This window comes from Lygodium microphyllum, chromosome 29, assembly GCF_053477565.2.
Source record: "Lygodium microphyllum isolate KBCC chromosome 29, Lygodium_microphyllum_v1.1.10, whole genome shotgun sequence".
NCBI classification, from domain to species: domain Eukaryota; kingdom Viridiplantae; phylum Streptophyta; class Polypodiopsida; order Schizaeales; family Lygodiaceae; genus Lygodium; species Lygodium microphyllum.
The window spans coordinates 111,974,982-112,002,618 of NC_141163.1; the positions used below are offsets into that span (position 1 = coordinate 111,974,982).

Below are 27,637 nucleotides of genomic sequence, written 5' to 3' on the forward strand. Positions count from 1 at the left end.
TTGCATCAAAGATAATTTTGTGGTTTTTAAATAACGTATATTGTGAGTGTACAAGAGAGATTTTAGATTTTCATGGTTTTTTATCATCTTGTATTGCAGCTTAGGCTTTTAAAACTTCGTCGTATCTATACATAATGTTATCTTGATGAAAGATGTGTAAGGGCATGGTATATGAAGCAAGCTAAGAATTGGAAAAATAAATGTACTATTTCTAGTTCTATTATGAATACTTGATATTAGATTTTTTAATGCAAATATAAATTATTCTCTACATAAGGAAATTTTCAAAAGATGTCATGAGATCATGTATTTAAGTTTATTGTTTGAAAACTCAGCGACTTACCATTGGGGTAGCCACAAGATAGATTGAGAGAGAGAGAGAGAGAGAGAGAGATTTGTTACATATAATTGTGAATTTTCTTTGAGTGCAATCTAATATCCAATGTAAGCTACTTGAGGTAGCAAGTTGATAATTTTTCCCTCACGTGGGATGAAGAATCTTACGTGGGATGACTAGCCTCTTTACCCTTTCTCTAGCCTCTGGAACCTGAGAACCGCGTGTACCCAAATTGCTGTGGAAAGGAGTGGCCACATCTCTTCTGGTAGTACGTGCCAGACTCTGGAACAATAAATTACTCGAATGCTTAACTGGGAAGCGTTTTAAATGGGGGGGCGGGGGGCCAAGTAGTTTTAGAAAATGGACTGATATATTGTGACTTGATACAACTGCAGGGCAATCAGTCTAGAAACTTCCAAACAAATAGCTCGCAGCCTGCTCTTCATTGCCATTGCATAATTCCAATGCTTTAGAGGCAGACTGCCTATCAAAACCCAGCTCCATAAGCCTTTTGATCTTGTCCTCCAGATTGCTCACTTGCTTCTAATCCATACAAAAGGAAAGGCAACATGGAGATGGACATCAGCAGATCAACGGCTGTGCATGTATTCATCAAAAAGTATGTGGTACACACTATTTTTTACCTGTGGGAACACATTACCACCTCCTTCCTTTGAAGAGGATACACCTGGATCACCAAACAGGCTACGCTCAACAATTATACAAAAATGTTAAACAATTGAACAAAGGCAAACAAACTGCACTCACTTCCTGAATGACCAGGTTGACTAGGAAGAGCACCACTTGATGGCTGCGTGACAACACCATCAATCAATCAATCAATTGGATTCTTGTAATCAAGTAGTCTTGTATTTTTTTTTTTTCGTAATTAATACAATCAATCTCTCTCTCTCTCTCTCTCTCTCTCTCTCTCTCTCTCGGATTTTGAAGTAATGAATAGAAATATTTACAAGAGGCCTTTTGGCAATCAAGCAGGTTCGAAAACAACATAGGAATGCACACAGTGCAGCGGACAGGCATTGAGCATATCTAACAAGGGAGCTGAAGGCTACAATGATAGGAGAACGGAATTGCAAAGCAGGCACAACTTGGGCAGTGTGGATGATTTGCATCCATGGAGCAGCCACATCTCCAAGGATCACACCAACAGAAACCATGGAACTAAGTTGCCACAACAACAGTCCTTCAACACCAACCAAATGGCCACATTGTGTAAAGTTGGGCTTTATTCTCGCCCCACAAATAGAAGGCAAAGTAAGACCATCTACCAAATTTTGTGATAAAAGAAAAAGAGAGTGAAGTGCTTGCCAGTTATTCATGTCCTCCTACCAAAGAAGCCTCCTCTGAGGCAAACCAAGGTCTGTCTTATCTCTGGGCAGCAACTGAGCATCATTCCTAGATTGGACTTGCCTCAGACAGAGAGGACTTCAGGGCACTGCCATAGATGGGAGCTGACTGCTAAATTATTGCTTGGTAGATTAGGACATGCAGTCTTGTCATCGAGAGTCAAGGACATATCTACAACATGGACCCTTTCTAGGATCCAGACAGACATTGCCCCCACTTTGGAAAGCACGTGGAGAAGGAGAGATACATTTCTTGATACATGGGCTCAGCCACTTTTTCCCACCGCATGTATTGTAATTTGATCTTGGTCCCTTTCTTGACTGAGCAGTTCATTATTAATATGTTTTCCAACTGTTTCTGCTGATGCCAATGAGCCATAGCCCAGTTGGTAGAGGTGGGTGGGTGTGTTGTGAACAGTCGCAAGATCAATACCTCCCAGCTGCTGCCCACGGCCTCGGCGGTGCCTATCATCCTTCGGGATGATGACAAGGCAAAATCCCGTAATAATATATAGCCGTTCGGTGCAAAAACTCATCACAAAAAAAAAAGTGTTTCTGCTGATAAATCTATAAAGAGATCGATCTCAAAGACAAAGAAAAGAGTGCTATCAAACAATGAGCATAAAAATGAAAATATTTATAGCCTTCCAGGAAAGAAACAGGTGGATTCCTGGTGACTGTGATCAACATATTTTTTCTACAAACCATCCAGGCATCTAACTTTAGTCTATATGGGTGTTCACAGGTTGGCTAAGCAGCAATCACACGAAATAAAGTTCAACTTTTAGCAGATAATGGTTTTGAGCATGTGTTTAGACAATTACATTATTGACCAACCTTGCTTGTTTCTGCTTGTTTTACAATTCAATCACGAATAACAAGCTTTAAGGTCAGATATCCAAAAAATAGAAATAACGCTGCACCTATGCTAATACTGGGTATCCCTGTTTTGCTTTTTTGTTTACTGTTGGCTCCTCAACCTGAGTCAACAATTTTTCCGAAATGTAATCAAATCTCTTTCTATCCATACAAATTACTCCTTTTCACCTTTGTTATGCAATGATATGTTGTGTGGTTTGACAAACTTTACAGGGCAAGATATTACCACCACTGATGTTGAAGCCCTCTCATTTGTAGCAGATGCCAACTCTCTGAGAGTCCTTTCTTCCCTGGAATTAGCAGGGAGATCCTTCTCTACAAAACTCAAATGTGAAGGGAAAAAATTGCCACCACCTTTCAGATCAGAAGAATTCAGACAGATGAGAAATGATCACACACCAAAAGACTGCTACCTTGCAGAAATGGCACAGATATTTCTCCTCCTCCAACCCAAAGGACATTATTTTTCAGGTCTATTGAACACTGAAGCAGTAGAAACAAGAAGTAAAACATAAGAGAAGGCATCAACACCATGACCATGCACATTCAAGCCTTCACCATATCACCTGATGTTTGCGCAGCATATCAAGACCAAATATAAATTCTACATCCGGTTGATCCAAGACAGTAAAGGAGCTCAAATAGTATTTGCTGCCTATCTGCAACATGTTGACACTACAAAGATTGTACATGTATTCACCTTGATTGTCTATAAATCCATTTGCTTATAAATTGACATTAAATTCAACTATTTCCTGCCTTGAGTGGTGCCACATGAATCCGGCCAACAATTTCTGATTGTCCCACTCCTCTAGCGATTCCTATGTAACGTTTATCTAACAACCTTAAAATTCTGCGTCAAGAATAAAGAAACCCTTAGTGAAACCAAAACAAACTCAAAAATGGAAATTCTTGAAGTCCAATCATTTTGAAGTTGCTCTACTGTTTTAAATGTCTACAGATAGAGATTTCCCCAACAAAGCACTATAAAAACAGATGCAACATAATCTCAACTAAAGCATAGTGAAGGACAAATTGATTTCAAGGCTTTTTCTAGCTGCAACAGTCTTCACTCAACCTTAACCAGTAATACACGATAAAGTTTTAAATTTAGCTACCTATCTATTGTATTACCAGCCATCCTATAAAATGGATGTGGCAAAAAACGCTAGGTTGTACTTGCAGAGTCTAATGAGCTGTGAACGGGCACTAAGGGAGTGGGAAAGTGGAAAGCCCTGACAACAAGCTTAAAATGTATAAAATGAATAATTGAGATAATGCAAGGATTGTCACTTCCATTTTAGAAATTTAGAAGCATTCCTAACAACTCTACTTTTGCTTACTTCCTCTCTTGCAATCTTTCTTCTCTGCTCTCTACCTATGAAAAAAGTACCACTTTCCCTTCCAGTTGCTTTTCCTTATCTCCTTCAACTTGTTACAAACATGAGCTCTCTTGAACTCTTGAGTGTTGCAATGCAAAAATAGCATGCCTCTTTACGTGGAGTAGAGTGAGGAGAGAGTAGCCTCACCACAACACAACCCACAGGGTATGCCAAACACCAATCTCACAACAAAGCATGCTATGGTAAGCATAAATGGCCATGTGGAAGAAGATTTCGTGGAGGTGGAGCAAGTGGCGTCTCAATGTGATAGGATCCTGATAACTCCTAGTTAAGGAGATAGGTCAAGTTACTGGATCACTTGTGTTTCAATTACAAAGATTGGCGTTTAGTTCTTGCTTGGTTTCCTTCTATTCTTCTTGCATTTGAGCTTCTTGCTTCGCCTCTATTCCTTTCTCTTGGACTAAGATGTCCCTCTCATTGAGCCATTGTCAAGGATCATTTGGAATGTTTGTCTTATAATTTGTGATGATTGTAGTAGTTTTGGAAAAACCACATTGCCCATGGCACTGAGTACGCAAATACACGATTTGGCAAGTGGACATGGTGTGAAATATATCACCAGAATAAGAAATAAGCTTAATGATTTAATTAAAAATGAAATCTAATTCTCATATCCCCTAGCTCTTGACATGGTGACCATTGCACCAACAATGAAGAATTTGATGGCGGGGTATGCAGTGACAAGTGTACAAGCTATGTGATACAAGGATGGGGCAAAAGAAATAAGGTGCAATGTGGAACTTTCATTAATTGAAAGTTTGCACCTTAGGTTTAATGATCATTTGAAAGTTTCGCCCAGTAAGTAGCTCACGTAAGTTATAAAGCAAACCCTGAGCTTAAGTTTAGTCCAGTGAGTACTCACTTATGATTAATGGCCAAGCTATTAATTAGCCCCTAATCAAAAGTGAGATTGGATTAAGGGTTACTCATTTAGAAAGCTGATCTTGGATATTTGGGATCTCTTTCGCTCTCATTTTGAGAAGCATAAGTTTGGAGATGGCCATTCTTCTCTTCTTTACTGCAGAAATTACAGTTTTCAATCATGGATTGATAGTTTGTATGGAGTTGGAACCACAACTAATCTTCTCCTCTAGGCAAGGAGAATCCATTGGGCAACTTTGTCACTCCATTTACGTCAAGGTATGTTGCTTGTTTTGACCTAATTCTCGACAAAACAAGTTATTACAACACTATGGGCTGAGATTCTCCTTTCTTCTCTGAAATTTCAAGCCTAATGCATTTTTTGCACAACTTTGTAACAGAGAATGTGATTTTCTTAGTTTCATCACGAGAAATCCCTCTATTTATGAGAGGAACAATATGGAATTACATGGATCTATGCAGGACAGTTCTCTAGGTGAATGCTTAGTGAAATTAGACTCAAATGTTGACTGTCATTTTTAGGGCTTGGTAGGCTTAACTGTTCACATGCATTTTTGAACACTCTATAAGTGGTTGAAGGCCGACATTGAAGGTAACAAGGTCATTGTGCACCTACGAATCAATTCAGCCACATGAAATCACTAAAGTTCAATCATTCTATCATGGGAAATGCATGGGAAATTTAGAGAAATGCAAGGTAGACCTAATGGAATGCATATTGCAGGGATCATAGCAAAGTGCAAGTCTGAATTTACCTAGTTTGATAATAAATTGAGCATGCAAAAGTCAAAGCAAAGCACTAGGATTGCTTGCATGAATAGAAATGAGGTTCGTAAAGTAGATTGGATCAGTTTGGAACTGAAATTTGCATGTACTACACATTGTTTGCAGTGGGCAACAATGTGGAATCAGATTTGCATCTCCAATGCCACTTTTACAGATCAATTGGACTAATGATAGCATATATTCTTTGTGAGATGAGAAGAGGATCAAAGCTCAACTAAGAGTGCAGTAGACAGTGTGGAGAGTGAAGCATGACACCCAATGCAATAGACTAAAAGTGTAAGATGAAAGTACAAGGTACAACCCTTAAACGTTAGGGTCGTAAAAGGGTGTTCACACCTGAAGTATGTGCAACACAATAAGTGTCCATAAATGTGTAACATAGGCACATAAAATAAAGAGAATAAATTTGGGGGGAAAAAACCTCTCATACGGAGAGTAAAAAGTGCCCAAGTGTCCTACTAATCACTGACACTCCTCTGTGAGCATAGGCGTGAGTCAAACCCCCCCTAGAGTGAAGAGTAATCAAAATACAAGGGTCATCTGCTACCAAACGAGATCAAATTTAAAGCATCGTGAAATGCTTCAAATTTGTCACAAGAAAGAGCTTTGGTGAAGATGTCTGCCACATTACTAGTAGTAGGACAATAGACAAGGCTGATATCTCCTGCATTTAGCCTCTCTCTGACAAAGTGATAATGTATCTCAATGTGTTTCGTGCGTGCATGAAACATTAGGTTCCGTGCCTCTGCAATGGCACTCTAACTGTTAGTGAGCAAAGGAGTAGGCTCCATGACAAACACATCCACATCAGTTAGCAAGTGTCTAAGCCATGCACATTCAACTTTGGTAGTGAAAGCTGCCTTGTATTCAACTTCACATAATGATGTAGCAACAATGGACTGTTTCTTGCTAAGCCAAGATATGCAAGATGAGCCAAGAAAGAAACAATTGCCACTAGTGGAGTGACGTAAATCATAATCACCAGCCCAATCAAAATCACTCTAAGCATGTAAGTGCAATGGTCCCCCCTTGGCATAAAGCAATCAAAGAGATCTAGTACCCTGCAAGTAACGGAAAACACGCTTGACAGCTTGCCAGTGTGACATGCGTAGCTGATGCATATATATGCTCAAGGTTGAAACTGCAAACTGTATGTCGGGCCCAATGTTGCATAGGTAGATAAGGCATCCAACTGTTGGAGCATATATATGTATATCAAACAAATCACTATCATCATGCAATGACAGCTTCAGTCCAGGTTCCATCGGTATACAAATTGGCTTGCAATCCTATAAGCCAAACCTCTCAAGGAGTTTACCAATGTATCTTGACTGTGATAAACCGATACCTCTAGCATCATGTATGAACTAAATGCCCGCAAAGACCCCAAGTTTGACATCTCAAAAGTTTATTGCAAATTTTGTTTAAATACTGAAATCTGATCAGCATGTGTCCCTATAAGTGAAAGGTGAGAAGGATCGAAGCTTGGACTCGAGAGCTATGGCAGGAGAGCAAGAGTAAGAAAGAGAGAGACAAGAAATGGGAACTCCAACAGTCATAATATGTGACCGGGACTTCCTTTATTCAAACTGTCACTAAAAGAATAAAGAATAAAGCAGCATGTGTCCCTATAAGTGAAAGGTGAGAAGGATCAAAGCTTGGACTCCAGAGCTATGGCAGGAGAGCAAGAGTAAGAAAGAGAGAGACAAGAAATGGGAACTCCAACAGTCATAATATGTGACCGGGACTTCCTTTATTCAAACAGTCACTAAAAGAATAAAGAATAAAGTGACGGTGACGGGCGCCCGCCACCTGCAGTATGCAGTGGCGGTGACTATCAATGTAGTAATACACGGGCAACTAGACAGAGACGCCTTTATCCCCAACAACCTCCCACTTAAAGGCGAATCTGCCCTAGTAAGGAGTGAAAAGAAAAAGAAAAAGACAGTACAACATGTACACATGTACAATAGGATGAGAAAAGACATCATCTCATCCCACGCCCATCAATCTCCTGAGGAAGGCAAAGCACTCTGTAGAGAGGCTTTTCGTGAGCAGATCTGCAGGATTCTGGTCAGTCGAGATCTTGACAAGATCAACAGACTTGTCCTCAACGACCCCACGTATGAAGTGATACCTCACCTCAATGTGTTTCGTCTTCGCATGGAAGACCGGATTCTTGGCTAATTGAATAGCACTCATAGAATCCGAATGCAGTGTAGGGATAGCATCAATACCAAGGTCACCAACCAAACGACCCAACCAAATGGCCTCCTTGCAAGCCTCAGTGGCTGCAACATACTCGGCCTCTGTAGTAGAAAGGGCCATGCATTTCTGCACCCTCGATATCCAAGAAACAGCACCTCCAGCATATGTGAATACATAGCCGGAAGTAGACTTCCTACTATCTGCATGACCTGCATAATCAGAGTCAGTGTACCCCACGACTCCTGTATCCTGGCTGCCATAGCATATGCACATATCTGTAGTGCCCTTCAGGTACCTCATGATACCCTTCACGGCATCTCAATGCTTCTTGCCAAGTGTAGCCATATAGCGTGCCACAACACCAACTACAAATGCAATATCTGGACGAGTGGCTATCATGGCATACATAAGACTGCCCACTGCCGATGCATAGGGAATCTTGGCCATCTCAGCCCTCTGTTCATCTGTCTGCGGACAATCAGCCTGTGATATCTTCACATAAGAAGGCGATGGACAGCCAATAGACTTTACGTCCTGCATGCGGAAGTGCTCAAGGACTTTATGAATGTACTCCCTCTATGACAAGTAGAGGAGTCTCTAATGCCTGTCGTATCTAATGCGCATACCAAGTATGTGAGCGGCTTGTCCTAGATCTTTCATCTCAAAGCTCTTCTTGAGCTGAGCCTTAAGAGCATCTAGCTCATCATGAGCTTTCCCTGCTATCAGCATATCATCCACATAGAGTATCAAAATCAATAAAGAACCATCACGGGCTTTCTTCGTGTACAGATACGGATCCATAGCACTCCTGCTATAGCCCTGTGACTGCATAAAGGCATTGGAGGGGAGCTGCGGAGCTCTACCCCGAGACCTACAGACCGCTTATTGATCAAGCGTTTCAAGCCGAGCGGCCATGGCTACCTCTCGCATAGCCGACGCGCAATGCCTATCTTACGGGTGTAGTGAGCTTACCTTGATGCTCGATCGAGTTCCCTCCTCTCTTGCACTCTGGTAGCTCCACGATCCTTGTGGCAAGCTCAAGCAACCTCAAGCCCCCTCCGTCAAGCTCCATCCTCCATAGCCGCGCAGGAGAAGAGAAGAGAAGATGAAGAGAGAAGATGGGGAGCTTCTTCTCCACAATCCCTCACTCTCACACACTCACTCCCTTACTCCCTCACTCCCTCACTCAAGCACAAGCAAGAAGGCAAGAAACAAGAGAAAAAGAAGAAGAAGCTTTGGCCACACACAAGAATGAGCTTCTCATTCACTTTTCAACTTTATATACAAAACTCTAAATCCCTTTTGGACGATCATCCCCACTTTTTACATGGCCGGCCATTAGCCTAGGCCCTCTTTTCCTATTTCCCACCGTTCTAACTTATCCCATTCCCACTAATGCATACAATTTGCATAGGAGTAAGCCCGGCACTCCTTTTACAAGGATTCGGAAGCGCCTTCATATTTAATGGCGCGTTTTCTCTCTTTTATTTTCTCGAGGCGACATTGAAGCCTTCTAGAGAGGTCGTCATTCAAATTTTCAGGGTCTGACCTCCATCCGGAGCGCTTTTTCCTTCCTTTGTTCTGTGCCTTTTTTATTATCTCCTTCTTCCATTTTTCCCGCACTTCTGCTCCATTTTCCAATTCTCTGTGCTGTGGTAAACATTACCCCCCTTCTAGCGGAGTGCCAGTTCCATGGCACTGGGGTGGGGAGCAGCAGGGTAGTTGGGGTTGCTGCTAAGTGGAATTGGTGGGTAGATGACCACAATAAAAAAGGTGGTGCTGTGAATGAGAGATGATGGAGGGTTGATTCTTGATGATTGGGAGAGATTCCGGCGTGCTTTGATCTTCATGAACATGCTCGGCATTTGTCACATAGTTGTAACTTCCCTTTTGTGATGACTGTCAAAACCGCAGCTCCGTAATCAGTTGAAGAACACGTGGTTCCAAGATCTATGGCAATGGTGGGTCCATCACTGAGTTATGATCATAGCCTGCAAGAGAAAGTTGTGCACTCCCTAAGGGGTGTGTCTGTCTCACGGTGTGGTGTAAGTGCATGTGTAGTGGAATTGGGAGATGGGTCTAGCCCTCAATAATGTCCCACACTTGAGGACCCAGTTCGTGTGTTCTTGGAGGTGCAGTGCAGGACTTAGGGTGACAAGTCTGGAAGTCCTGCCCTTGATGTGCCCTAAGCGTGAAGTGGGGGGAGGGGCTAGGGGTGAACCCTAGGTGTAGTGAGCAAAGTGAGCCCTAGTGCTCTTTTTTTTTTCTTTTTTTTTAAAAATAAAGAATTGCATACAAAGAAGGCATTCTGGCTAATGTCTATCATCTTCAGCCGAAGCACGGGGTGGTCGCAGGCATTGGGATAGAATAGCAACCCAGGCCTACACCTCGTGAAGCGGGTATCATTCATATTCTCTAAGATTGCTAGGCAAAAGGAGGGAAGCAGGGTTGCCCTCATCATTAATCTAGTCATAGCCCTACTATCTATCCCTAGGTTGATGTCAAAAAAGAGGGGGGGAAGGTGAGCTTCCTCGGCTGTAGGCCTCTGCATTAATAGGAATTTGATAAGCCTAAGATAATTGCAGGTGGTTAGGAAGGCTGGATCCGGACAAGAAGAAAAATCCGCGAGAAAGCAGTTGATGGATGGAAGGAGATTCTCTACTCTAAAAACTAGGCATTCCTCAGGATTCCGGGCATTTATGTTATATATTCTAGGAAAGTCAAAATCCCCATGAATAGTGCGGTCATAATCAACTCCATGCCTACGGGGGTAGGGAATGTAGATGGGGTCGTTACGTTCTTCAGGAAGTGAGCTGCACAAGGCGGTCTAGACGTCAAAATTGGCATCCCAAATCCTCCTCTGCCACTTCGGTTGTGCCTCGTAGCCTTGGATGGTTTTGGGAACCCTGTTCACCTTGTCCTGCCAGTAATCTGCAGGCTCTTGCCTCCACCTGGTTATTATAAGGCTCCTCTCTTCTATCCATCTGTTCGCCAGATCATTGGCCAGGTCCTTGATCTTGGATAGAATGCCTAGAGGCAACGCACGGTCCAGCGAGCGTGGATAGGCAAATGAAAGCTCAAATGGTCCCGTCTGGAACTCCCGGTCACGCCATATGATCAATTCCTGAGGCCAATCGATAGGGTTGGGATGCCCTCGTAGTGGCACCGGCTCTTCAAGGAATTGTCTGGGTAGTGACCGTGCTCTGCGTTGTGCTTCCTCTGCCAGTTCCTGCCTTCTTCTTTTGGCTGCCACAATGCGCTCAACCATGTGGGCATCTTCGCGCTCTTCAGGCAGGAGGTCTCGTAGAGGCGGACTGGGCGTTCTTCGTTGTTCTTCTTCAACATCTTGCTCCAAGTCCGGGCCCTCTTCGGCATTCTGCTCGGCCACTCATGGGGCCACTTGTGGTGGTGGTGCGGACTGCTCCTGTTCTTCGAATCCTAGTTCCTTGAGCTCAACGATGGAGAGGCCAGCATGGCGCAGGTAGTGGAATTGTTGCTCCATGATTCCCGTGCCAGTGGGAAGCTCCCGTTCTTGAAGGCCATATCTTAGCGCTCAGGTAGTCAACTCCAGCTCTCTTCTTACCCTCTCCACTGAATCATTGCCCTCTGCTTGGGTGACATGTAGCACTGTGCTGAGAAAGGCTTGCCTTTGTGCGTTGGCGCATACATCGGCTGCTTCTGCCCTAGATTCGGCAAGCACCCTCTCGCACTCAACCACCGCCAAGCGTTCCGTTAATTGCCTAACTCTTTCAAAGTTGTTCTTTTCCCACTCGTTGGCTCTTTCGTCCATCTTCCTCCTTCCCTCTTCCAGCTCACTTGCCAATGTGGTTACCACCTGCTGCTGTTCATTTGTCAAGACCCAGAGTTGGTGCCACTCCCTCGATTTCCTAGCCAGCTGTTCTTCAGCAATTTCTTTCGCTTGATTTGCCATGTTGAACCTCTGTTCTGCCTCAGTGATTAGTTCTGAATTTTCTTGCGCTAGCTGCTCGTGGCTCTGGATCTCCGCAAGGTGCAATCTTCGTTGCGTGAAGGCCATGGCCATGAGGGCCTCTGTGTCTTCCTTGGCAACCTCCACTGCACCTTGCAGTCGTTGTGCCTCCTGTTGCCGCCCTTGTGCTTCTGCTGCGAGGGTTGCCGGCCTTTCCCGTCCTAGAAACTCTATCTCTCTCCAGCCTGTCTTGTTCCTCGAGTTCATACCATAGCTTTGCTATGGTATCCTCCTGCCGCTTGCTCGGCTCACCTTCTTGAGCTGCTAACTTTCCATACCCTTCTAGTCTAGATGTTCTCTGTTCCAGATCAGCATATTGCTGCACTACCAGGTTTTGCTTTTCGTCCTCCAGCCTTTGTCTCAGGCGGCTCTCGTTGTCCTGGGCTTCTTTCGTTTTTGCCTCCAGTCGATCTTGCAGCACTTTCACCTCTCTTTTCCGGTTGGCTCCTTGCCTTGAAACTTGGAGCCTCAGGGCTGTCGAAGTTTCCCTTTCCTTTTCCAGCTCCACCAGGGCCACCTTCTTTTCTTCCTTTGCTTTATCCAACTGTACCAGGAGCTCAACCACGTAAGCGTCGTAGTCCGCACCAAGTGGCATGGGAGTAGAGGCTGTGGTGGTTGACGCTTCTAGCTTTTTGCCGTTTCGAATCTTTCCTGGACTCCGCATCTGCAGTGACGGATCTTTTCGCTCCGGTCTCCGGTACAATCTCAGCCACTTTACTAACAAGCATCTGCATCGTGCTCATCAGCTGGGCCGTATCCAGAGAGGGCGTGGGTTGCGGGGCGGTTGTGGTGTCGGTTGGCACCGGCACAAAGGAGGAAGGCAAGGGGTGCAACAGTGACTTGTCCTTGCCTACAATCACTCGGGCTGCTTCCGCGCTGCCACTTGCTTCGGCCTCATGGTGGGGACTCAAGGGGTTGATCTCTCCTCTTCCATGGGTCTCCTCAACAGATCTACGAGTGGCCTCTGCCGACTCAGCCAGTTCTTTCATCCTCAGCTCGTTGGCTTCCTCCTCCGCCCTTCTTTGCTTCTCCTCTTCTGCCCTTTTTAACTCTTCTCTAACTCTTTCGAGTTCTTCCTCTTCCTTCTTCCGTCGTTGCTCCTCCACCCTCCTTGACTCTCTTTGAGCCCTCTTCACCTCGGCTCGCTCCTCTTTGCTCAATCTCTCCTCCTCCTTTTTCTGGCTCTTGTCAGTCTTCATTTGCTTCTGTGGCTTGGCCGTTTGAGTGGGTGGTATTTCAGGCTCTCCTTCGTCGCTTTCCCTCTTTTCGCTCGAGCCTTCTTCCTCGTGGTGAGGTGAGCTTTGGTGCCTAGCTTGCTTTTCCTCCATGCCGGCATCCTTGATAGCCTCGTCAATGATTGTTGTGAGGACACCTCCGTATCTGATTGTAGAGGCTTTTGTAGCAGGTTTTTTTTATTGTGGATCGTGCGGTAGAGGCCGAAGATTCCCCACCAGCTGGTGATGTGGCTGGAGCCAGAAGGGCGACTGAACTCCTGATAGTCTTCTGGACAAAGCTGTTTCAATCCACCTCCTCTGGAACTCCTGCCGCAATGCTTTCCAGCAGTGGCACGCCGATTCTATTCATTAGTGCGTTGTATTTGTGGCCCAAGAAAAGAGCGTGGATCATCTTAGCTTGCATCCTCGTCGCAGGGTATGGAATTGTCCGCCAGACTGATTCCATCGACCGTATGCACGTCCTCTTTTCTGACTCCCATCATGGCATACACATCTCTTTTTGGGCACCTCTCTTTCTTGGGCACAAGCCCCAGGGCTCTCTCAACAATGTCTGTGTTAAGGGACACTTGCACCCTTCTTTCCTGATCACCCGCCCTCACTGTGACCGTGCCACAACTCCTTCCTTCATCGAAGCTTCTTAAGAAATCCACGCACATGCTGTAGTCTACAGCCTGTCCGACCTTCTCCACGTACTTTTGGAGGTTACATTTGTCCACTAGCTCTCTACGGCCGGCTCTTCCAGGATGGCTTCATCTAGATTCATGGTATGCTTGAATGTGAATTGGCTAAATCCACGCGTCTCGATACTGATTCCATACTTTGTCAACTCTACTTCCGTGAATGGGAGTCTACCCTGTCCTGCCATGGTAGGTGCCTGTCATCACCCAAGTCAACATTAGCATTATAACTTGATTCATTACTAGCAAAACCCAAGAAAGAATGCGTGTGACAGTTTGCCGTGCTGATTCAGAGGAATGAAACTTAGAAATAATTCACAACCAACATCTATTTCCTCCTTGCATTCTTTCTTATTTGAATTCAGTTGATTATTTTCATCCTTTATACCTCTTGCTACATCACTTGGTTCGTCACTTGGCTCTCATTCGCTCCCCCCCCTCCCCCAAGTGTTAAGGGAATCCTTAACAGAATTAGCGAGGAGAGGAGGAAGGCTCGCATGGGTTGTGTGGGGCGAGCTACTTGGCCAATAGCCAAGTATAAAGGTTAGGATTATATTCAAGCTGGGCATGACGATCAAGTTCGCATGGTCGTATGGAAGCTTAAGTGATGTAGGTTAAGACATCATGAAAGATGTCCCCGGAGTTGAGACGACTAGCAACGTGCAACTCCTCTTCCGTCAGGAACTGGTCAATATAAGGGTGGGCCAATACCTAATCATCTAAGTGTATGTTGCGTGTAATGGCCAAAACTCTAAATGAAAGAGGTGCCACATAAGTAGGGTCGCGTTCAATTTTTTTGATCGCCCTCCTTTGCTCAGCATTGGTCATGATACGGCGGCCTTTTTTATCCCATTGGAGTCGTAAGGCATACCACAGTTGTAAGAACGAAGAAGCAGAGCTGATAAGCTGCGTGAGCTCCTCCGGTTCTTGTTCAGGTGTAGAGCGAGCAGGCTTGCGGTAAGAGGTGACTAGTCTTCTGAGAATAGCTTGCTCCTTCCATTAGCGATTAATTGGGCCGCAATTTTGGGAAATTTGATGGTCATAAACTCGTAGTCTTCCCAAGTGCATGGCAACGCGCGAACATCAGAAGCAAGGAGTTCGTCAAGAAGTCCTAGGTCAAGCCTCTCATAGCTCCTAGCGAATGTGGTGAAGGTGTCATCCAACTCCTTGATGCATGTCACTACGTCATTCCTCGAGGTCTTAGCAAGATCCTTGGCTGCTGAAAGGAAAGATCGTCTTTCGTGCGAAGGCTTAAGACCTGCTGGTGGTGATGGCGCAATTGGGCTGGACAGTAGTGACTCCACTGCTGGCGTCACAAATGGGACTTTGCACTCTGGAGCATTAGGAGATACTGCAGTGGGCTTCAGTGGCATAGGAGACGTGCTGCATTCTATTCGAGCCGCCATGGGGGTGCGCAACTCTTCTCACCTGGATGGTGCTGGGGCATCCAGCCTGGGACAATGAATGTGTTGGGAGTCATTAATCATCACTGGTGCTGGTTCAGCATTCTTTGCGGTTTGTGCTTTGTATGTGCCAGCCTGTCCAGCTGGAGTGGGGTTGCTCAGACTTGAGCTTCTTGAATGTCCACACTTAGGCACCCATATCCAGGGATTGCCCTCATAGTATCCTTGTGCTCGCAAGAGATATTTGGAGATCCATCATGGCGTGGTAGTGCGCCTATGTCGATAGCATCTAAGCTGCCTCTTAGGCTGCGACTGATAGTTTTTGCGTTTAGAAGCATGTTTCTGCGGTTTACCAAGAGGTGGCCCTCGTCGTTTTGACACCCATATGAGCGTGGGCTCTTTGGCCATGTGAATGGCTTGGGTGTATTTGTGTCACAAGACTGTGACAACTAGTACCTTTTTGTTGATTTATTTATTACATATTTTATTTGGTTTTTCTTTTTGGAAGGATCCCTCTTGAAATCTAAACGCCTAAGTTGCATGGCCAGTATGTGAAACAGACAGGAATGTCTAGTGAGTCAAGACTGGACAGTTAAGGTCTAGTATAAGTCTGGAAAAGACTGATGGTACTGTAGATTTACAAGCCTAGAAGAGACTTGTGAAAGTGTATATGGACAAGTGTGTTGAAGAACTAGCCTGGAAGAGACTAGTTCAAAGTGAAGATGGACAAATCTTCAAGAGATTAGTCCATGTGGGATCATCAGTGGAAACTCACTTTCAGTTGAGCTACATTACAGATTTGGATTTAGCCATAGTCTGCAAAGATGGTCAGAAGACTAGTGGGATGCAATGGAAACAACTCGTAAAATAGGGAGTTACTATTTTTGGACCCCAGAATCTGTTCGCGTCATTATCTTCGTTTTTGTACAAGGATTAATCCTATGGTTTGTGCCAAGGTCAAATTTTGAACCGAGGATGGAGAATTTTAGACCGAAAGGTTTAAAACAGGAAAATTGTTACATGTATGCCATGTGTCACAATTTGGGCATAAATTCCCAAAAGAAAGACTGAGGGCAGCACAAAAACGAGTTTCAATGCATGGGGGGCTCTTTTTTTTTGGTGAAAGGGAGATGGATTGCTGCAGATGGAGAGCTCTTGAGAGCTGGTCTACCCTGTCCACGATGCACAGAGGGCTGAGCTTGCTTCCTACTCTCTCTCTCTCTCCCTGACAGTACGGTTATGCTACAGAATCAAGGGCTTTTCTTCTGATTCAGGTACAGCTGTGTGGAATATGCTGTTTTTGCATGAGGCAAGAGCCTCCTTTCTCCAGGAACAGCAGCAGTTGTTTGCTGTCCCAACAGGGACAGGTGAGGGTGGTAACCTCACCAAGCAAGTGTCTGAAACAGCACTAAACCAGAACTGATTCTGGACTGTTCAGAGGGTATTTCAGAGCCCAATTGATGTCAGAATCAAAGGGCACTTGGCCCAGATGATGCAGGACAGTGCAGGAAACAGTATGAGCTGAAAACAGGTCTCAGAACAGGTCTGAACCAGTAATTACAGTGGGTAGAACAGTACAGGGAACAGTATGTGTAGTAAACAGGTCTCAGAACAGGTCTAAACCAGTAATTACAGCAGACTGAAATGGTCAATTCTGCACTCCAACCAGAAGATTCAGACTTGGGCAGAGTTTCCCCTCCTGATCGGCTTGTTTTGGGTCAGTAATTGTACTGTTATGCTGCCAAATTTCACCCAGAATAGGTGAAAGACAGCGCATTGTAATTTCTCTCTTTCTAAAAATAAAGAAATACCGCAAAGGGGGCCTAACTTAGGGGCCAACAAGGTGTCTGTGTTGCAACAGGAACATTCTAGCTTCCTGTATTTCTTCTTGATTCTGTGTCTTTAAGTTCAGGTAAAATGGGCGACTGTTAAATTGGGTGAAAGCATTTATATATTTTGGTTGTACACTACCGCCCTTCCCAGTGAACAGGCCGGTTTCAGTTTGACTCTAGCAGTTGGAGCGTCGGGTGAGATATCCATGCCCTTCTCCTTAGGCTTGGTCGTGGGGGTCTCTATCGGTGGCTCTACAGTTGTAGGAGGCGTGAGATGACCCTTGCTGAAGGTAGTTACTATGCGCGCATTGCCTACAGCAAGATGGATGCGATCTAGGTTGTGGTCCACATTGCAATTTGTCTGCTTTTTGAAAGTGCGGCCTAGTAGTGACTTATCACCGGCCCCTTTAGTGTTTGGTAACACATAAAAGACGACTGGGATACTTTCAGACTTGATGGAGACAGCCACTTTGCATTTTCCTAAGAGAGAGTAAGTGTTGCTCCCAAATGGGCTGAGTTTAGCGTTTGTGGGCTGTAATTTAGACTGACCGATGCGTGTCCAATGGTCATGCGTCAAGATATTACAGTCGGCACCTTCGTCGATCAGGGCATCAAAAGAATACGTCCGTTTTGTGGTGACCGTGATTCGTAGGTAGGCAGGTGCTACTGCTGCTTCATCTTGATCTATTAGTTCGGTAATTGTGGCTATGCAGACGTTGACAGGCGGGTGCGATGGATGGGAAGAAGGATAGTACTTTTTCATGCGACTGCCATTGAAGAAGCCTATTCCTTCCCCTTCGAGCGTCTCCAACTCGACATTGTCCGTTCTACTAATTGCACGCACCCGGAAAGGTCCCAGTCCTCGAAATTTCATTTTCTGTTTGTAACCTTTCACTGAGTATAATAGGACAAGGTCTCCTTGATCAAAGTTGCGCTGGCTGACATACTTGTCAAACCACATCTTTCGTCGTTTTTCCCTTACGTATAACCACAGAGAAATCAAACTCCAACAAGAGAAGTAACCATCTCGCTATGCGACCTGTAGCACACGGCTTGTTCATAAGATACAGCAAGGCTTGATGGTCAACGAAAAAGACGAAGGGTGTGGCCAACAGATAATGCCTAAATTTCTTTACAGCAAACACCATGGCTAACCCTTCCCTTTCTGTAGTGGAATAGTTCATCTCCGTTTCAGTGAGCTGCCTGCTGGCAAAGCTCATTGGATAATCAAGGTTATGTTCACCAGGCTGGCATAAAACAACTCCAATGGCAAACTTAGAGGCATCTATGTGTACATGGAATGTTATACTCCAGTCTGGGGCTCGTAAGATTGGTGCAGTGGTGAGAGCCTTCTTCAACTGTTCATACACACACTGGCATTCCTCAGTCCACTCGAATACGATCAGAAGCTTGTACAATGGTCTAGCAATCAGCGCGCAGTTCAATACAAAGCGTCGATAGTATCCCGTATGGCCTAAGAAACATTGAATACCCTTGTAGTTAATGGGTGGTGGTAGGTCGACAATGACCCTGACTTTTGAGAAGTCGGTGGCAATGCCATTCCTTGACACTACGTGGCCTAGGATACATCCGTGCTTTACCCAGAACTGGCACTTCAAGGGATTCAAAGAGAGGTTGTATAACCGACACCGTTCAAAGACAGCTCTCAACCTCTCTAAGTGTTCGGCCCAACTAGAGTGTATGCATAAGTCGTCTACGAACACCTCTAACTCGCGTCGCAGCATATCCTTGAAGATGGTGCACATTAATCGTTGGAAGGTTGCAGGTGCATTCATTAGTCCAAAGGGCATAACGATGTAGGTGAATACATCCCACTCCATGGCGAAGGCAGTCTTGTGCATGTCGTCAGGATGCACTTGCACTTGATTATAGCCAGAGAAACCATCCAGGAAGCTATAAGCTTCTTTGCCTGCCACCCTCTCCAGCATGTGCTCGGTATACGGTAAGGGGTAGTTATCCCTCTTCGTAGCGGCATTAACTTTCTTGTAATTCACGCACACCCAAATTTTACCATTCTTTTGTTGGGATGTAAAGGTCCTTTATTCACCTCCGTAAATTTTACACGTGTATTGTTATGTTGTACATGTGAATGCATCCTTACGGGCCCTAAATATAAATACATTTTATTCTTTGTGTACCAATACATTGTTGGTACACCCAAATCTGTTCGTCACTCTTACTCTCACTCTCACTCACCTGTTCACTTCCTCTGCTGCAAATCTTCACGCTTCCGCTACCCTCGCGCTCCAACAACTGGTATCAGAGCTGAGGTTAAGGTGCTCACGCTCCTTGAAGTCCGCGTGAGACATCACCAGCTCTTCGCTCGCGAGAAATCAGTAAGTCATCACTCATACAGGTCAGGTCGTCACTGTTTCCAGGCACGTCTATGTGATGGACAGTCAGGCGACAGTGTTGCAGGTCACATTTTGTGCAAGCGACAGCTTGATAGACAGGCGACAGGTCAATTTTGACCAGGCAGGCAGTCAAACAGGTCACGAGCAGCCAGGCGTAGGCTGCACAGGTCACACGATGCAGTTTCGTCATGTTTATGAGCAGGCGACAGCTCACGCAAGGCTGCGTGGCATCTGACGGGCAGCGCAGGTCAACGGCTACAGATTCGACACATTTTTCTTCCAGAAATTTTTAAAATTTTTCTAAGGTTTACTACAAGCAACCCTTTGTCACTGACGGGAGTTTGCGCGCACAAGCAAAGTTCTCAGATTTGGTCAATTTTGAACCTGGAAATTTGGGGCTTTTCCCAAATTTGATGCTGTTTATGCTTGACAGCGACATTTGTGTCAGAAATTCCAGACATTGTGCGCATTGACCTCAATTAATTTGGGGATTTTTCAAATTTGTTGGAATTTTGCTCATCCGAGTAAAATATCTAGGCATTGGACCAAGGAAAATTGGGGCTTTTCATGTATTGATGTAATTTTGCTCAGCTGAGTCAGTTTGGCTGACATTTGCGCACATTTAGACCTGGAAATTTGGAATCTTGTGCAGAATTTGATAAATTTCTGCATTATTTGCCTGTGCAGTGGCTGGTTTATGTCAATACAGCAGAGGATTATTGCTGGTTATGCAAGAACAGCAGTGTATTTGCTGATTTAGCTTGTGCTCTTGCAGTTCACTGCTTTTACACTTGTACTTGTGAAAAAAATGGCTGCAACTTCTTCCAGTTCTGACATTAAAAGTTTAATGGAAATCAAGTGATTTGTTGGTCAGGGCTTTGATCTTTGGAAAGATTGTATGCAGGGCATACTGTTCTTAAAGGATTGTGAGGATGCTTTGCAAATGGATAAACCCGCACAAATGTCTAAGGTGGATTGGGCCAAAGTCAATAAAAGGGCTGTGGCTTATATAAAGATGGGTGTCACTGATGACATTTTGACAGACATTAAGGGTTTAGACACTGGTCATGCAATATGGGAGAAGTTGAAGACTACCTATGAGATCACCACACATGTTAATTAGGTGCATTTAATGCGTAAGTTGGTGAATATGCGCCTAGATGAGTCCAAGCCTGCAGCTGAGCACTTGAGTGCATTTACTGGCATTTTAAATCAGCTCAAGGATGCAAGTTTGGATTTTGATGATAAGTTGAGGGCGATCTTTTTTATCATGATATTGCCTGACTCTTGGGAGACTTTGGTTGTTTCTCTCAGTAATAACCCCAATCTCACATATGATGGTGTGAGGGGTTCGATCTTGAATGAAGAAATTAGACGTAAGTCTAGTGGAGAAGGCAGCAACTCAGCTTATAATGTTAGAGGCAGGGCTGAAAAGAAAAATGCAAATGCTGGACAGAGAAGCAGAAGCAAGAGCAAAGGAAAAGAAAAGAGTGATGTTACATGCTATCAGTGTGGTCGGAAGGGCCACAAGAAGCCTGATTGCAGGTATTACAAGAAGGAACAAGAGAGAAAGAAGAATGCAAGAGACAAAAAGAAGAAAGAGGAAAAGACAAATGCATCTGAGGCAAGTAAAGGGAAGGAAAAGGCCAATGTGGCCTCTAGTGTTGTCATAGAGGAGCTCTCAGATGCAGAGGCTGATGCATTATGTGCAGTGGATTATGATGCCCTTGTATGTCACATGCAGGATATGCAGATCACCAAGGCTGATGTGATTGATGCACTTTTATCAGTTGATGATTGTGTCACTCAGACTTGGATTGTAGACTCTGGTGCCTCTTTCCATGTGACTCCATGCTTGGAGTGTTTTGCTACTTTTGATGCAAGCTATTATGGCAAGGTTTACCTTGGAAATAATGCTTGCAGCATTGATGGGATTGGCACCATACACTTGTCTTTGGATAATGGGCAAGAACTTGTGTTGAAAGAGATATGTGCCTGGCATCAAGAAGAGTTTACTATCTGTTGGACAGCTTGACTTGCATGGTTACACCACACTGTTTGGTGGTGGTTTGTGGAAATTAAAAAGGGGTTCCATGCTGATTGCTAAAGGAACCAAGAAGGGCACTCTGTATTGTCTGCACTGTAAAGCTTTGAATGGCAAGTTTCTTGCAGTTGCTGAAATTGGTTGTCATTTGGAGTTATGGCATAAGAGATTAGGCCATATGAGCCAGAAAGGTCTTGATGTCCTTACCTCTTTGAAGAGGGTTGATGGAAAGGGCTCTAAACTTGATTTTTGTAATGACTATCAATTTGGAAAGCAAATGAAAATTTCCTTTTACTCTGGTGTCTCCCGTAAGTCAAATGTCTTGGACTTAGTGCATTCTGATGTATGTAGCATGCCTTTGAAATCGTTGGGTGGTGCTGAATACTTTGCCTCTTTTATTGATGATTGTTCCAGGAAGATTTGGGTTTATTTGTTGAAAAAGAAAAGTGAAGTGTTTGTTGTTTTTAAAACTTTTCATGCATTCGTGACCACTCAGACAGGTAGAAAGTTGAAATGCTTGAGAACTGATAATGGGGGTGAGTTCACATCTAATGAATTTAAGTCCTTTTGTGACTTGCATGGGATCAAGAGGGAGCTTACAGCCCCTTACAGCCCTTCTTCAAATGGTGTGGCTGAAAGATACAATAAGACTCTATGTGAGAGAGTGCGGTGCATGCTGTCCACTGCTAATCTCCCTCATGAATTTTGGGGAGAGGCACTTAAAACCGCGGTTCACATTTGCAACTGCTCTCCAAACAGGTCCCTAAATAATGGCATTCCTGAGGAGGTTTGGTCTGGCAAACCGGCCTCATATGACCATTTACGAATATTTGGCTGTGATGCTTTTGTGCATGTTAGAAATGAGCTGAGGAATAAACTTGACCCGAAATCCACCAAAGGCATTTTCATAGGCTATGGTGATGAGGGTGAATTTGGCTATAGAGTGTGGCTACCTCAGTCCAAGAAAATTGTTCGCAGCCGTAATGTTGTGTTTAATGAGGCAAAGTTGCTGAAAGGTACTTTAGCCTCTGATGACTACATGAAAAAGGTCAAATTTCAGAATTTGCAGCCACCTATTACTTCAAATGATGAGCCTCATGGTGCTGTACCACAGGCTGAAACTGATGATCAGCCGGTTATCTTTGAGCCAGATGATAATGGACAGCAAATAGAAGCACAGGGAGGTCATGGACAGCAAGATAGACTTGCTGATTATGAAAATGCAGGTGCTGGAAATGAAAATGAAGGTGCTGTACAACATGAATAACATGCTGAAAATGGCTTACAGCAGCCAATAAATGCTGAAAATAACATGCCTCCAGATGTAGATCCGATTCCTGAGAATGTAGATCATTGGGTACGCAGGTCTACACGCCCAAGAAGGCAGCCACATAGGTATGACCCCTCTTTGCATTATGTGATGCTTACTGATGAGGGTGAGCCTCTAACATATAAAGAGGCTAAGTCATGCAAATTCAGCAATAAGTGGGAGCTAGCTATGCAGGAAGAGATTAAATCTCTGTATGCTAATGATACTTGGGATCTTGTGTCGTTGCCCAAAGGAAGAAAGCCTCTTCCAAACAAATGGGTTTACAAAGTAAAGACAGTTGATGGGAAACCCAAGTACAAGGCAAGATTGGTTGCCAAAGGGTATGCACATAAGGAAGGGATTGACTTCCAGGAGGTCTTCTCACCTGTCGTGAAGATGACCACACTACGTGTGCTTTTTGCTCTCACTGTTGTATTGGATTTAGAGCTGTACCAAATGGATGTGAAAACAGCTTTTCTGCATGGTGACATTGATGAGGAGATCTATATGAAACAGCCCGAGGGTTTTGTAGTTCCTGGAAAAGAGCAGTTGGTGTGTAAACTAAAACGCAGCTTATATGGGCTGAAACAAGCACCACGGCAGTGGTACAAAAAGTTTGACACTTTTATACTCTCTCATGGGCTTACGCGCAGCCATGCAAATCATTGTTTGTATATGAAAAAGGATACAGATGGTAGCCCTATCATACTTGTTTTGTATGTGGATGATATGTTGCTAGCTGGGAAGAGAAAGACTAGCTTGGATGCTCTCAAAGATCAGCTGAAATCAGCCTTTTCCATGAAAGATTTGGGGAATGCAGAGCATATATTGGGCATGAGGATTCGTAGGGATAGAACGCAGAATTTGTTGTTCTTGTCTCAAGAAAAGTACATTGAAAAGGTACTCGACAGATTTAACATGGCTGAAGCTAAGCTCTCGGAGTACCCTTACCTCCATACCTTAAGCTTAGTAAAGCCAACAGCCCAAAAGATGACATGGAAGCCAATGCTATGAAGGGAGTCCCTTATGCATCAGCTTGTGGCTCTCTTATGTATGCTATGGTGGCTACTCGTCCAAACATTGCTCATGCAGTGGGAATTGTTAGCAGGTTTATGTCAAATCCTGGCAAACCACATTGGGAGGCTGTCAAGAGTATTCTTAGATATCTGAAGGGTACACAAAGAAAGTGTATTTGCTATGGGCAGGGTGCACTTAATCTGCAGGGTTATTGTGATGCAGACATGGCAGGTGACTTAGACACTCGCAGGTCCACTAGCGGGTATGTCTTTACAGTTGCTGGAGGGGCCGTTTCTTGGTGCTCCAGGTTGCAGAACATCATCGCATTGAGTACTACTGAAGCTGAATACATATCAGCTACTGAAGCTTCTAAGGAAGCTATATGGTTGAGCAGACTTGCAGAGGATCTCGGCATGTCTATGAGTACTCCAATGTTGGGATGTGATAGCCAAAGTGCTGTGTATCTGGCTAAAAATGCCATGTATCATTCACGCACAAAGCATATTGATGTGCGATATCACTTTATCAGACAGATTCTGGAGAATGGTCTAATCACATTGACCAAGATCAAAACACAGGACAACCCTGCGGATGTTCTCACTAAAAGTCTAGGCAAGGCTCAGCATGACCTTTAAAGGTTCACTCCGGACCTTTAAGTGGGAGGTTGTTGGGATGTAAAGGTCCTTTATTCACCTCCGTGTATTTTACACGTGTATTGTTATGTTGTACATGTGAATGCACCCTTACGGGCCCTAAGTATAAATACATTTTATTCTTTGTGTACCAACACATTGTTGGTACACCCAAATCTGTTCGTCACTCTTACTCTCACTCTCACTCACCTGTTCACTTCCTCTGCTACAAATCTTCACGCTTCCGCTACCCTCGTGCTCCAACATCTTTTTCATAACCATCACTATGGGCGATACCCAATCCGTGTGCTCAATCTCATATATAAATCCCGCCTTCATGAGCTTATCAATTTCTTCCTTCACTGCATGGGCGTGTTTGGGATTCATAAGGTAAGGTCGCTGCTTTGTTGGTACCGCATCTGGAACCATTGGAATATTATGGGTCACAACCCTAGGATCGACTCCTCTAAGTTCCTCCAAGGACCAGGCAAACACATCAACATACTCTCGTAGGAGAGCAACCAGTCTAGCCTCCTCATCCTTGGTCAGGTCATCAGCGATGAACACAGGTCGAGGCTTCTCGCCTTCCCCTGCCAGGTCAACTTCCTTGACCCTGGCGGGTCCCTCAATTGGTTCATTGGCTTGCCCTTGTCTCTTTGCTCCTAGCAAAATCACCACTCCATCACCCTTCTTAAACTTCGTGAAGCGTTTGGGAAGATCCTGCGGCCTTTTTTGCCTCTCTACTTCTGAGTCTTTAGTTTGCTTCCTGGCCTCCTCCCTTAACCATCTGCGCCTTAGGTGGACTGGCAGGTCCCCTTTGGTGTGTCTGACCTTATAGGGTTGGGGTATTTCAGGATCACTCTCTGTACTGATTTCAGACTCCGAGTTAAACTCACATCCCTCGCTTGAGGAAGGAGTTTCGCCAGGGGGTTGTAATTCAATAGGTGAATCCGTCTTCAATACTGGAGCTACCAGTGGCTGCGCCATCCCTGCCTGCTCGTAATTCATGGCTCCCATGTGCTCCAACCAGGACCTATTGCACTCCATCAGCATGACTCCTTTTTCATTCCAGCCTGCCCTTTCCCTTCTAGGCCTAGAGTCTGCCTTGATCTGTTCGATTGCTCTCCCTTCAGTGTCGTGTTCTATCGTGTCTAACTCCTCTTCACTCTCGTCCCCCATAGAGCAGCAGTCCTCGCACCCCTCACCATCGGAATCTTGCCCCTCTGACTGCTCGTCATCCCCCAGGTTCTTCTCTCCAATCTCCTCTTCGTCAGTTACTAAAGCCCAATTGTATAACAAGTGAAGATCATGAATTTTGGTCCATTTCCACTCAAGCCTAGCCAGGAGATCACTTAGGGGTTTTAGATTAGCAACCATACTGCCCTTCAGTTTATCGGTCAGGCACTCTATGATTTCCTGAAGCTCGAGCTTGTTGGTGGGGATATGGAACGAGACTGGTTTCCCTGGGTCACGTGAGCTTCCTGTCATCATGCAGAGTGGTACGATGGGCTCCTTTGCTAACATGCTTGGGGATTTAGCGGCTTGCCTATACAGCTCTTCCTCATCTGAGAACGGTAGATCAACGCTTGCCAAGACATGCATCCAATCCCACTCATCCTCAAGGCAAGGGATATACTTGTTCAATGACCCATAGGGTTTGCTTGCCTGTGCATCACCTTTTAGCATAGTTGAGATTGCATCGAGGTCGGCTGGGGTAGTCTTCCAGCTATCCATCTCAACCCTCACCGCTTCTGTTCTATTCCCCAAAAAGATAAGATTGTTCCCCCAATCCTCAATAACTCGCGCGTTCCTCATCCAGGGTCGGCCTAGCAGTACGTCGTAGTCCACTCCCTTCATGACAATGAAGTTCATGGAAAACTGCACTCCCGCGACCTTCACTGGCCAGCTCTTTAGGACCCCGGATGGTCTGACCTTCATTCCGTTGGCCAATGTAACATTGAACCTAGCCGCTTCCACAGGTGGGTTTCCCCAGGCCTGTAGAACTGCGTCGCTCAAAACACTAACCCCGGCGCCTGTGTCTACGATTCCTTTTCGTGTTGCGTCCCCCAAGGCTAAGATAGGTAGGACTGCATGCATCTCCATGCCTTCCTAGAAAGCATTAACGTCCAGTGACCTTGGAGGCGAGTGTAGCGTTAGGCTTGGAATCTGCGTGACTGCGTCCTGCTCTTGCAAGTCAGCGGGGCAGTATACTCCCCTTTTCCCTCTACCCAGTGCCTTAATTCTAGCCATAAGGGAGGGTGTTGCCGAAGCAAATCTCCCAGGCTCACGGTTACTGGGGTGGTTACTAAAGTGGTGAGGAGGTTGTTGGGTGGTTGGCTTCCTCCTTGGTCACCATTCTTTGGCCATATATCCTAGTTAGCTTGTTGGCAAGCTTCTCCTTGGTCTTGCCTCTATGGCATCTCTCGTGGTGTGGGTGTGTTCCCCGATTGAGGTCGCGATGGCAAAACGGGTGTACTCACACTAGAGAGGTCTTCCATTCGGTCTTCCAATATGGGTTCTACATCTTTAAGGTGTTCCTAGGCGTCCTTGACCCACTCCTTCACTTTGGCTATAGCCTCGAGTTGCCGTCTGGGATGGGGGTACTCCCCTACCTTGGCACTCCCTAGTTCTGCTGTCTTAGGAGCTGAGGTCTCTGCCTCTACATCAGTGACCCCCTTTCCTGCCACTAAAGTTGTAGCTTCCTCAGTCTTAAGGGTAATCTTTACGTCTATTCTCTTTCTCCTTCTCCTTTGGCTTTTCTTTCCCAACGAGGCTGCATCCAAGTTACTTGGCCCAAGCAACGAGATGCTTGTTCGTTTTGTCTGCGCTCGCGTCTTGACCTGCAGTGAAATGGGTGTATCCTCACTGCCAAAGGTCTCCACACCGAATAGTCCCAAGGGTACGGAGGGCACGTTGGCAGAACTAGCTAATGGCTTCCGTCTAGGGCTGTCAGGAAATAGGTGTGTGATCCCACACTTGGTGCATCGAAGGTCAGCTTTGTCCTTGTTTGTCTGTTCCCTTTCCGGGCAATGTGATGAAATATGGCCTGGATGACTGCAAGTCCAACATGAGATTGGATCTTGACTTGGTCCTCCAAGGTCTCTACCTCTTCCTCTGCCCAGTGCCATTACCGGTAATGATCGATAGTCCATCAGGACTGGATTGCCTTCCTCGTCATAGGAGATATATGGGTTCACATAGGTTTTCTCTTCACTAGGTTCTTCCACATAGTGAACAGGAGCGTCACTCGGTGGTTGGGTTAC

At 45.0% G+C, this 27,637-nt stretch overlaps 1 protein-coding gene across 3 annotated transcripts in view; it reads right to left on the reverse strand.

The window, feature by feature from the left end:
- Positions 1-283: 283 nt before the first annotated feature.
- DDI1 (ubiquitin family protein) overlaps positions 284-27,637 on the reverse strand; it is a 132,424-nt gene continuing 105,070 nt past the window's right edge. The window contains exons 10-16 of one of the 3 annotated variants that reach the window (XM_087672248.1): positions 3,343-3,436; positions 3,150-3,242; positions 2,997-3,066; positions 2,810-2,898; positions 1,106-1,148; positions 982-1,025; positions 284-877 (exon numbers count right to left, since the gene is read on the reverse strand). In XM_087672248.1, coding sequence (XP_087528374.1) covers positions 743-877; positions 982-1,025; positions 1,106-1,148; positions 2,810-2,898; positions 2,997-3,066; positions 3,150-3,242; positions 3,343-3,436 — 568 coding nt within the window. In that variant the 3' untranslated portion in view covers positions 284-742. Of the gene's footprint in view, positions 881-981; positions 1,026-1,105; positions 1,149-1,236; positions 2,685-2,809; positions 2,899-2,996; positions 3,067-3,149; positions 3,243-3,342; positions 3,437-27,637 lie in introns of those variants that run through there. The other 2 variants (XM_087672247.1, XM_087672249.1) reach the window with 2 other exon arrangements.